The sequence below is a fragment of the Temnothorax americanus genome, unplaced genomic scaffold, assembly GCF_048541705.1.
Source record: "Temnothorax americanus isolate GAGA-0224 unplaced genomic scaffold, ASM4854170v1 Scaffold6, whole genome shotgun sequence".
NCBI classification, from domain to species: Eukaryota; Metazoa; Arthropoda; class Insecta; order Hymenoptera; family Formicidae; genus Temnothorax; species Temnothorax americanus.
In genome coordinates, this window is record NW_027509751.1 from 6211229 (window position 1) to 6224569 (window position 13341).

General features: G+C 34.2%; 1 protein-coding gene and 1 long non-coding RNA gene across 4 annotated transcripts in view; one reads left to right on the top strand and one right to left on the bottom strand.

The window, feature by feature from the left end:
* LOC143904989 (uncharacterized) overlaps positions 1-5272 on the bottom strand; it is a 72672-nt gene extending 67400 nt beyond the window's left edge. Inside the window, exon 1 of the long non-coding RNA XR_013259090.1 lies at positions 3623-5272. This is a non-coding gene — a long non-coding RNA (uncharacterized LOC143904989). The remainder of the gene's footprint in view (positions 1-3622) is intronic.
* The window catches only part of LOC143904983 (uncharacterized), a 51283-nt gene that overhangs the window by 11797 nt on the left and 26145 nt on the right, over positions 1-13341 (top strand). For all 3 annotated transcript variants that reach the window (XM_077420039.1, XM_077420038.1, XM_077420037.1), the window contains 2 exons: positions 2933-3044; positions 6226-6362. In XM_077420039.1, coding sequence (XP_077276165.1) covers positions 2981-3044; positions 6226-6362 — 201 coding nt within the window. In that variant the 5' untranslated portion in view covers positions 2933-2980. The remainder of the gene's footprint in view (positions 1-2932; positions 3045-6225; positions 6363-13341) is intronic.

A 13341-nucleotide genomic window follows, 5' to 3' on the forward strand; every position in this document is an offset into this window, starting at 1 on the left:
ATCCATCGCCGGTACCCGCATTTTCCCCTAAATTGCCCCCGTCGTTTGCGTTTGATATGTACTTGTAGTGTAATTTACTGAAAAAAGGCACTTACAAGTAAACCAGTAATAGACTTGACAGGGAAATATCTATGAGATAATTTAACTTTCTGCTTTATCGCGATAAATTTCCCAAGAGGAAAATATTTAATATTAAAATAACGTTAATTTTAGACATATTATACGTCTAAAAATGTACGCCTACAGGCGTATGTTTTGGTAAAATTCCATTAATTTTCACGACATGATGAAAAATCGATAAAAATAAATATCGATAACAAGTTTATGTAGAAAACACACATTTAACATAATTTTTTGTATTTTTCTCATTTCAAGTTAAACATTTGTAAGTTTAATTTCATATATGAGTTGTGTAACAATGATACAATAAAAACCAAAGTTTATTTTAACGTCTGGAAGAAACGTTATACAGTTGAAGAAATTTATGTTTTCAAGAGGTAACTATAATGTCTTACACAGTCCATTCTTTTTACTTTTATGTGACCCAATTAAAAGACCATGCATAAAATTAACTCCGTCGCAACGCGTTGTTTTATGCTAATTATTTTATGTGCGCGTAGCAACTCCGACTTCACTATAATTAAACTTTAAAGAGAGAAAGACACTGAGTTTACCGTGGAGTTAAAAATTATAATCGTCGTCTTAAAGACGTTTACGGGTATATGCCGGGAAATAAGTATAAAAAAAGTAACCGGAAATGGGGCGTGAGGACGGCGGAGAGAATAGGACCCGACAGAATATTCCACTTCGTGGCCTGTTGGTTAAATGAAGCAATTGCGCTTTGAGGGTAATGCGATGGCTGAAGATGCCGTTGCGAGGCGTGTTGCAACGCATATACGAAATAACAAAGAGGCAGTGCACGCATTAGTGTGTGTAACTAGTAATTTTTTCAAAACTGAACAATATGTTCGTTCCGCGTAATATTAGTAATATTAGTAATATTTTTAGTAATTTTTATATAATCAAGAAAAATATATTTTATATACTTTTCTTAATTATATATAAAAATTACTAAAAATATTACTGATATTACTAAAAAAATGTAAAGTATAATATATATATAATAAAATATTTATATACGTGTGTCAATACGTACAAAGTTCCTTTTTGCGCTGCCAGGAAAAATATATTGAAAAAAAAACGCGGATTTATATATATATATATATATATATATATAATATTTTTTAATTATATATATATATATATATATATAATTAAAAAATATTTCTGAATTATATATATACGTATCTAAGTTGGGTAATATATACATCTTTCTTTTTTGCGTGATCTTAGCGCACCATATTTTCAAATTCGATTTTTTTGTAATTAATCATCGAAACCATTTAAAATGCTTATCTAGAACTCTAGAACTATTCAAAAGAAAATCAGAACTCTATAAAAAAAACCTTTAGATTTTTAGGTATAGTGTGCCAAGTTCACAGGACCGAAATAACTTCTTTTTAATGTCTTATCTGTGACTAAGATTCTCGCGTTCGATAAAATAAACACTGATACGTACTTGCATACTTTTTGAAAGAAAATCGGTAAATTGTTAAGGTACGTCGATTTCGTTACCTCACGATCGCGATGCTACGATTTTTCCGGATAGCATTTTAATTATCGCAAATGAAGTGACCATGTCGCCGCAGTTCTCTAGTTTTCGGTATAACTGATTATAAAGTTTGTGTTAGTACCATAATTGCGGCGTCGTAACAAGTCTGACGAAGTACATGAGAAGCAAAACAAATACCTACACACACCAGAAGTTGCAATGCCTGTAACTAATTACGAGCAGGAAATTAATCCTTTAAAAGCTTCTGCTCCTTTTAGAGCTTGTTACGTCTTTGCGTAATCTTCTCTTACGGAGTTTCAATAATAATAACATATATAGCTTATAGAGAAATCGTTATTTGTACTCACTCACGTTTTGTGTAAAAATCTATTATGTTATACTACCGTAAATTTTATAATTTGCAATAATATAATATTATAATAATTATTTATTATATATACCAATAAAAGCAACAGAGCTGTTAGTTACTTTAGTACGCGCGAGTTATAAATTATAATTAGTTAGTTCATAACATAATTAACTAGCAATAATGTAGTTAAATATTGTGATTATTCAGGTAATTATTGTAGTTAACAAATAATTCATGTATTACATTTGTAGTTATTATTATAATGAGGTGGTTATTAATTGAGCTTTAAATTCGTGCAATATATATAAATATTCGATGTAAAACTTATTTGATTTTTAATAGGATTAAATCACTATCAATAAAATTGTAAAATCCGAAGTATATTCTATGAAAATATTATGAGATGTGAATTTATAAGTAAAATCTAATATATTTAATATATTTTACTCAACCCCCCCCCCTCTTATATATATATATATATATATATATATATATATATATATATAATAACAACACAATAAAGATAATTAAATATTTATTAAAATCTATTTTAAAATATTATTATGTCAAACATATTTTTCAATCGTATAGCAAAATAAGCAACAGAAAATTGAAACTAACGTGGATTTCGTATCAGTTCGAATCTTGTCACAAATAAAAGATAGTTTTTATCTTTAACGGGCAAGAAGCATTTTGTATCCGCAAAAAGGCACAACAAAAATGCAATAAATGCTTCTGACAGGAAAGAGGATAAAAGATGAAAGGCTTGCTATTGGCGCGAAATGGGAACGGATGAATTGATTCGTCCATTCTGGACAATACTTGATCGATTATCGAAATAATGAACGTCGGTTTCCGCGACATGAAGAACCCATTGCAGTGCATTCAACACCGGGAAGACCGCGGCGGGCTATTATAATATGGTTGCATGGGCTTTTTTTCTGTTACAGACCGGCCTCGTGAATGAACGCGAGATGGACGTCTGAATCGAAGCCGTCATGGCCCCGTTTCTATTGATCCTGCCGTTGCTGGCATCGCTGCGCTACCTGATACAGCCGATCGGTAAGCGATGCTCCTCTTCAACGTCGGTTCACCGGAAAAATGCAACGGCATCGCGAAAAAGCGAACACCTCGTGCAACTTGAATCCCTCGCTTTCAGAAAGCCCCTTAGGAAGCCCCGCGTTTGGTCGACTTGAGTCGATAATCAATTGACACGTTAAACAAATTACCGTGATTAACGATCGTTCTCACTCGCGTTACTTTGAGCCAATAATAAAACCAGGATTAACAAGTACACGAACACTTTTAACTCATGAATACGTGTAAAATGTTCTTTCACAATATTTCTAAAAATTATTATAAATTACGATAAAAATATGTTCAAGAATGATAATAGTAATTACTTAAATTTATTGATATATAATTATATAGAAAGCTTCTTGTGCGATATTGTAAACTCCCTCTTTTTTTGTACGTATTATATAGTCTATGTAATTGTATATAGAACTAAACGTTTTAGTGTTCATTAATCGTCCAGGAATAATCTTCAACAATCTTTCTATTTAACACGAACGGTTATATTACCACTTACGTATGATCGTAGAGAGTATTAATGGAGAATACGAATGATATCGAACGACCTTTGATAACTATCGAAATGCTTATTCCGATAGGGGATTTAAGCAGCCCCTCTCGTATTCGTGAAACGGAACTCCGTTGTTTCCCTTCTGCGATTTATGGTCTTCGTGCGCTAACGAGTTCCTCTCTCATGTGATAAGAATCGTCTCGATAACGGTTAATAGCTAGAACAAGAGGCAAAGAAAAGGAAGGAGGAAAGAAGATAAATGGGAGCAGGGAAACTAAAAATATCGACAGGCATATCATTTCTCGCTTTTATCACTGCTCGAAAGCAAATAATTGACACACCATAAATCGATTTCTGTTATTGGATAAGAGAGAGAAATGGATGTACACATATCTTCATAAATTAATAACGCAATCGTAAAGTATGCGTGAATATTTATACAAAATTTATTGTCACAATTTTTTAAGTCTAACAAAGTAAAAAGAACTTACAGTTTAAATTTTAAACTATAAGTTCTCTTTACTTTGTTTCGTATCGTTAATCGTGCGATATTTATCGAAGGAAAATCAAAGCTTGGAGATATATATGAAACATATCTTTTTTAATTTTAATATAACACAAATAAAAATAGAGATATATAAAAAATTTTCTCGGGTATACGTATTTCATATAATTCGCAAACGCATGATAGGTTTCTGTACCATTTTGACCTGGATGTTAAAATATTATAAAGCTAGCTGAAATTGTGTTATTCTTATTGATCCATTGTGCATTTTCGGCATTATTTTCATGCTCAAATCCAACCGACCGTAAAGCAAAAGTTTCACGAATACGAACAGTCGAATTATACGCGTTAAATCGTGAAAACGTCAGTTCCATCTATTTTATTATTCTTTACGTACCTCACGGTTCATCGAGCGCGAATAAAAGCGGAAATACCAAATAGCGTGCCGCAACTTGCACACTATATTACATTGTCTTGGTAACGTTAACACGGATTTATCGCAACGCGCAAAATTCAGAACAAAAGTGCGCCTTAGCACACATTTTCGTGAATACAGCGTATATATGAAAACCGCAACGAAAACAAACGCTTTTAGTTGCAAGACGTTGCTAGTTAATTTACGGTGCGAAGATCCTGGCACTTGCATAAGACGTAGACGCCTAACATCGAACAAAGCGAGACCACAGGCCATTTAAGCAGTTAAATTTTAATCGGCTAATTATAATTTTTCACGCTAAGCTTGGCAATTAAAATATTAATTAGAAATATTGGCTCGAATTTCGGTGATAGTTACACAAATTAGATCGAGAAAAGAAGACAAAAAGAGAAGGCAGAGAAAGAGAGATATATTTCCTTCTTCAATCAAGTAATGTTCGTTAAATCTTTAGCAATCTCTTAATTCTCTTGTTCTACGTATATTCATTAGCTAGAGATGGCTGTCAAATCGTTTTTACTTTTAACGAGCTATTAGTTTTGAATAGATAGTCAATTGGACATTCGTTATAACAAGAGACTTCGGTAAAAGTTCACGTAGAGTCTGCGAGTGGAAAGATTTTGAAGTGGAGAGGACAAGAATGTATTGAGTGTCCTAATCATTTTCAGGAGTTTAGAAACGAATGTTTGTTTAATAAAAATTTATTGCTAAATTTGCTAGGTATAATTCTTCAATAATTAAAAATTTGTTGAAGATAGTCAAGATTTGCGGTAAAGAATATATTGAAAAAGAATTGAAAGGATTCTTTTTATACAAAAATCCTTTTTATATGATTTTGATTACAAAAATAATTCTACTTTCCGTAATAAAATAAAACTCTTGTCGTATAGATAACATGATTGCATATTGGTGTATTGATAAAATATATTCCCGTATACTCGGAAAATTAATATTTTCAACATTTTACTATCTCTGCATTATATTAATAATAAATTCCAATAACGTGTGCGTTATATAATCAGCGAACATCTTTCCTCCGTTGGACGCCGCTTCGACTTCAAATTTCACAACATTTGAACGAACGGAAAATTATTGCGTAAAAAGATGATTAATGTAATTATCACATTTAGTAATTTGCGCAAATAATAATGGCTAATTTTTAAACGCGTTCATAATACTCAAAATTTGACACATGCTATTTATTTTATTTGTTGAAATTATAATGATATTTGAATACAATATAAATATAATCTGAAATATAACATCCAAATATATATAAGTACAATGTGAGTGTCAACGGGTATGTGTTTAATAAAAATTTCATTGTTAATGAATACGAGTAATTATTATGCGCTTTTTCAGTGATAGATTTTACCATAATCTCTCTCTTCAGCAAGAAGATGCGCAATTTTTCATGCAATTTAAATTTACATGATACTTTTAACGAAAACTTTGTGTTAGTTTGTGTCGAAGGATTTTAGCGAAAAAATTATGTTTTACACACAGATATTAAAAAATTTTTAATATAATTTTTTCCTCAATTAAATGCGATCTTGCCTCAGCAAAAGTCGCGTAGCTTAAATCACTTATTAAGTAACAAATAAAATAATAAAGTTTTAATAGTAGCTCTCCGTAAATTGTTTTCTAGAAATAAGTACAATATATAAGTACAATAAGAAATAAATAAAATAAGTACAAGTTCTCTACTGAATTTTTATAGACGGCGCAATTGAAAGCGGATCGACAAAGGAAAGCGACCTGATTGATCCTCGTGCGAGGCCGGAATTCATCAAGAGTGTTTTAGCGCAAACCGGCGGAAACGCGCTGCTACCCTGCCAATTCAACAGTCCTGGAATAGTAAGTACATATAGCCGGCGACACGCAAATATGTACGTTTAATATAGATACACGCGCCGTATCGTACAACGCGCGTTATCGCCATCGTATTGCACATGCATTATATACGCACAGAGGAAATTCGGCTTGTGTGTAGCCGAATTGTATGCATGTACGCAGAACTACGCGATGTATATGATATTTATACCTGTCACAGATAACGTTGTATCCCACGGTACATGTAAGTGCGAGTTTATATAAGTATAATGGATACTCGTTCAATATATACTCATGCAATATATATATACGAATGATTTCGTCGATAGTAATTTAGAAAACTACGAGATGTAGGATGTGGAATGTTAGTAGTATTGACAAACTTAATTCAAATATGAATTTTGAAAACGGAGTAAAATGAGAGAATATAAAAGTGTAGCGCAAACATCCTGTGCTTATTATATTATTACATCTACTTGCACAATGCCAGCGCAATCGCGATGCACCTTGCGATTCCGTTTAGAAATTCCTCTCGCGAGGGTCGTAGCTTAAATGGAATATTTGTGCTTATAATACAGCAAACAAAAGAGCGATTAGACTTGCGGCTGGCGGCCACGCTGGCGGCTATAATTATTATTTCACAAGAAATCTTAAGAGCTTTGTGCAAAAACGCTGTTTAATGAATAACAGCGATGAAGTCGAATCAAAATTAGAAATTGCCTTGGCAAGAATATAGCTATCAGAGATGTGATATTTGGATATTTCCTTACAATTTAATAATAAAAAGTAGCATCGGTATTTATATATACGTAATCTTTTGTATCGAAAAGTTTAACATTTTCATACGTGAACATGATAAAATTTTGCAATGATTCATCACGGCCATCGGTGGATAATGATGGCAACCCTGTTTATTCCGATCTCTTTCCTCGCGCCGCGGCCGTTTTGTGAACGCGGACAATTAGAGAGGACCGAATTTAATAATAACCATCAGTGCGTCAACAGAAATGTCACCGTGTAATTGTCAGTGCGACCACTGTCGGCCGATCACAATTAGACCTGCCTGCAGGGTAAACTCAACAGCTATATCGATCTAACGCGGTTAGCCGTTTGTCAGAGGCCGTCAAACTGCCGCGGTCGCGGCGAGAAAAAAAGGGGGAAAATCCGAATTAATTTCCCCTGCTTTCCCGCGACGAGATGAATGCTATGCGCGCGCGGTGTTGTTCCGGCGAAATAACGCAAAAGCAACGATCGGAATTTGTTCGAAAGTTAAAAATCGAGCCGATCGTTTATACGAGACGAGAGTAAATGATTGAAGAGAGTACGCGTGCAATCTGCAACACCCCTCGCCTATCCGTCGGACAAGGATAGATTACCGCGGTAATTAATTTTGCCTGAAAGGGCTCGATATCATATACACACGTCGCAACAAAATAATGAGATCACCGCATCGAAATTCGCCGGGGATCGCGCGCGTAACCAAGTAATAACTCTCGATTAAAACGTGTTAAATTGTCAAGAAATAAAGCCCGATTATATGTATATCGGACGATTTGATTGCATTGATTGCTCGTGTGTCTGCCATTAATCTCGTGAAATTATATTTCTATTACTCATTTATCTACATTTTGCTGTAATATACAGGGGAAAAGATGGTATTACGAAACACACCACCTCATTTTGCTTTTAATATACCTTACTATAATTTCCAGCATCGATAAATGTATTTAACGATACGTGTTAAATAACGCATTTATCGATGCTGGAAATTATAGTAAGGTATATTAAATATATATACATATATAAAATATATGTATATATCTCCATTAAATAAAAATTGTCGCATAAAAAATTAATTTTAGTGCATTTCTTAAATCGGATCACGTAATAGATCTCACGGTACCAAGAGGTTAAATGAAACTGACACTATTCGCCAGGCATTGATAATGATATTATTATTGAATTAACACTCTGAGGAACGCTAAACGAGAATTCGTCCATCGTGAATTCGAGTTTGAATACTTCTCCCGGTAGAACGTTTGCCTGAGTATAATAAAGACAAACCTGGGTAGTCGGTATCAAAATCGGTCGCGAGCCAGGATACTGGAGGACACCGAAGTATACCGGAGGATGCTGAAAGAGTTCTTCCGGTCACTTCAACTTTTGATGGTGGACATGCAATTGTCTAGAGCGTTATTCCTTCCTCGCTAACCCATCACCATTTCTCCGTTTCTCGCATCTCTTTCTCTTTCTATCTTTCTCTCTGCCCCGCGCTTTGACTTCGTGGCGATGTAATTAACTGCTGTCAGTGGCACGTGTGCTCTAAACGAGGCGGTCTGAGGAGACGGTAGGGTGGCGGAGATCGTCGGTGGCGAGCGAGCGAGGAGGTGGCGAGGATAGTGAGTAAACGGAGAGGATGAAAATTTCGACTCCTACCTCCTTCTCACGCCATTGCCATTTTCCTTCCCATTCCTTCCTTCCTTCTCCCCCTCATATAGCCAGTCTCCTCTCACTCCGTCGTGATCACATTCTCGCTTAGGCAGTCAGTCCAACGTTGGGCTCACGCCCTTATCTATCCACTTACCCCACTTTCCCATCCCGGGCGTGAAATTGATCTTCGCTCTTTGTTCACGTGCCCGACGAGCGAAACTTTCGGAAACTTTCGAAAGCCGAAAAACCAGAAGTGCGAGATTAGATGTAGCGAGACACGAGCCACAATCGAGATAATATCGATTGTAGCGTACAGTGTGTGTTTTGTCTTTCACAACGAAATTTTCGATATATAATAAATTTAAATAAAGAATACGAAAATAAAAACGAGATCTCTCTAATCAACGAATCTGTAATAATGATAGAATACCGTTTATACATGATGTTTGTCATGCATTTTCTCAAGAAGTTTATTAGAGCTTAAACTATTTATTGTATCTATTTAGATTCCTTCGATTATTATGCGCGCTTTAAAAAATAATATATGAATTAAGTGCAAGAATTTTGTAAAGGATATCAATTAATGCGATACATTGGGATTTGATAAGTAATAATTTGAAACCAGTTTGTTAGTAAATAAGTGTGAAATTACAGCGGAATTATATATGTATATAGGATATTGTCCTATATATGATAATATCCTTTATAAATATAAGAAGCACACATTTGGGCTATGTACGGCATGTGATTGCGACGGTTACCCCGTCGATCGACACCCATATTGCTCGTCGGCAACACTTAGCGACAAAAATATATAAGAAAATACAACTAGGAAGAGAGAACCGTCGCGCGCCGTTAACGTGGACGACAAAGAATGCTCCAACACACACACACACACACACACACACACACACACACACACACACACAGTCTAACAGATTGAACAACAAAAGATCAGGCTGTATTGTATTCCGTACATTTTGAATAAAAAATAAATAAATAAATAAATGCCAAATTTAGTACGAAAAGTACCAGTCAAATGAAGATAGACACTTTCACGAGGATTTCATCGGAAGATCCAAATTGACGTGTCGACAAATTAGCAAGAATTACGTTTAACTCGATTTGTCCGGTCTGCTCCGGATATGGCGTTTGCATTAGAAAGCAGCTCTAAATTCCGGTTGCACGTACTAATAATCGATGATGGGACTGTGAAGCTTAAACTAATTATATCAGTGACTGTCACACCAAACGTAAAGCTGCTTCCATGTCCACATGCAATTTATTTGCCGTTCTCGTGCGTAATTGAATCATTTCCGCGGCTTAGTATAGTTTGACGAACGATGTAACACCGATATCCGACTAAAGATGTTCAATGCAATTTAAGTGATGTCCATTAATATGATATTACACGATACATTTGGCGTTCATATTAGACGCATCAGCGCGTTTTAATTTCGTTATGAATGTTATGATTACTTGATATATCTGAAAGCTTTATCTAAAACTCGAAAAGCACAGATATTTTCATTCTACTAATTTGTTTATAGAAAACAGCGCAATCATTTACATGACATATGTCTTTAAGAACAAACATTTCAATTCTCGGATGTATAATATAAAAAATTTTCAAAACTTTACAGCATTTATCTTTTTCTATGATTTTTTTCTTCCAATTATCTTCTCTTAAGTTTTTTCCTTATATATAGCACGTTCTTATATATATAAAGAAACTTAATTTTTCAATATTATTTAACTTAAAATGATCAAAATTATTCTTCTACTTTTTAAGTCTCTGTAAATTTATTAGGAAGTTATCCAAGGATTAAGCAAAATGGTTCATTTATATTTAACATGAAAGTCAAAATATCGGAATTTTTTTCTTTAAAGCTTTATTATATGTATAATCCGTATTTTTATATTTTGTAAAATTTTAATATCAGATCCCAGATATTTAAAATGAAATGAGATTTTATTTAAATCCATTTCAAATAGTGGAAAAGTATTCTTTTCAATTTTTTATTCTTGATTTTAAATATTATTTGCTCAAACTTGTCATTCATCTAATATTATAAAAAAAATTATTTTTAAACCGATGTATATCGTTTTCTTTGTCAAATATGGCAGTAAAAAATCAAGTAATAAAATTTATGTCTCATGCATCGTAAAAAGAAGTGATATACTTTTATTTAAGTAAAGCATTATAAAACTAATTAAAGCCACATTTGATATAATTGTAGCCAAATGACTATTTTGTGATTTTAAACTTTGATTTTTCACGCAATGATTTAATTAAGTATTTTATATTATGTTTTATAATATTTATATATTGTATGCTTTTTGTTATAATATAAAATTTATGTTATGACATTTATAATATTATATTAAATATACATTACGCGTATCGTATAATGTGTAATGTAGTGTGCAGACATAATTCGTCGACCACCGAGTGGGCGCGAGACTTGTCACAACAGCGAACAGGAGCGGGCACTCAATTGGACGTATCCTGTGCCTGAACGGTAATGGTCAACGACAGGTCAAAGGCAGTCCGCGATACCCTCTGGTTTAAAGGACAAAGGAAACGCAATTCTCTCATGCAATTTCCTCGCCGGCGCCGAATGAAGTGCCGGAATTTGGCACTTCAAAGACCGCAGGAGTGGCATTGTCATTCCGGTGGTATCTACTTTTCATTTCCTTCTTGTTAGCTTTTTGTCATGCCCCTATCGATCGCGCGGTTACATCACCTGACTCTGGCACACGAGACAATGAAAAACGAGATTAACGACAATATAGTATGTTTTTATACATGAACATCACGATACATTTACGATCAAAAATAAAATTAAAGAATTTTATACGAAGGATTAATTTAAATTAATTACGCTCTGTATATTATGTTCCTTTGCTTTTCATATTTTATTCCGCAACATACTCACGCAGCTTGTAATACTATAAAAAAGTTACGTCACAAAGCTATGAACCGAAATGATTGCAATGAGGCATGCAATTGATAAAATTATTAGATAAAAAGTAAAGAAAAATACGTGTATCGTCAAGCGTCATTTTCTTATAGTTCCCGCGACATAGAATACATATTAATGTACGAGAATATAAAGCGTCAAGAATATAATACATCTTAGACAATTTTTCAATTCTTCGGTAATGATACGTAATAAAGTTGTGCCATTTATAGCTTAAAGGCCAAATTCACCGATGCGATCGACTCGCGATCTTTTACGTGTCGCAAATACGCGAGACAGCTAAGATAACAGCGCTCTTGTATCGCGTCAGACGACACTTGGTCACGTCGGAATGGGGCGAGAAATTGAACGTTTGCTCGACCCAATTTTCGCCGAGCGGAGGTAATTGCGCGATGAAACGGCCTAATAAGAGAGGGGCCGGCCGTGTCAAAAACTTTGGCAGAAGAACCGCGGCCAAGGGAGAAAACAATCAACTTTTAATTGGAATCCCGTACGCGTTGCGCCGGATACCGCATGCACGACCGTTCCGAACCGAAGACTTCGCGTTAGTTTAGATTCGGCAATTAAGTGCGAGTCCCGTCTCCCTTCCCGCTTTCCGCGCCTCGGAACGAACGATTAACTCTCGCCGCTGCGTATAATTTCTCTAAGCTACATCAAAAATGCGATAACACGATTAAAGTAACCAGAAATTAGTAGTTGAAACTACTTTTCGCAACGACTTTTGTGCAGCGCGCTGCATCGTCGTTTTTCTGTCCTTAAATGCTTGAAAACTACGTATCCTCGTGCGTTAAAAGTCGCTAAAAAATAGGAATCAAATGTGCATGTATATCGTGTAAATTTAATTAAAGTCAATAATGTGAACTTTAATATAAGTAAGATATTTCTATTTGCGATATTCAACCATAAAAAACAAATGTTCTTCTATACCGCAGGGATATGACTGACCCGTACCTACAGTCATTTGGGTTTAGCGAACCCACGGAGCCGCGCTCACACATTACAGACACACACATACACATTAATATGCAAATGTTTTTGTAAATGATAATGCAATAAATAGCTTAAGAAAAGTAGAAACAAAAGATAATTCAAGAAGAAGAAAAATAATTGTAAAATTTAGATGTATAAAACTATTAATTAGAAACGTTTTAAAAACTTAAAAAAAATTATTCTTTCATCTAATTGTAAAAAACCAGAAATGGCTTATAAATAACCACATAAGCTATTCTTATATTTTCCTCTTCTATAACTTTTTCGTATTTTTTCTCTTTAAAAAAGAAATGTACCTATTGCAGATTCTTTAATATAGCTTTCTGAAAATCACTTCGTAATTATTTTTCGCAAAGTAAGTTTGTATTTTGCTATTTTTTCCAGCGATAAAAAGTTTTTTTTTTTCTTTAAAAAGATATACGCTTTGAATACGTATCTCTTTAAGTTTAAATCAACTGTCCTTTCGACATTCGCCGCTTTTTTACGCTGTACCTAGTGCAAACGCGATGGCGTTCATCTGTCAAATCGGAAGCGCGGATAATGAACCGGCAGGCTGAAACAACAGTGTCGGACAGCATTCGAAACACTGGCTAATTCGG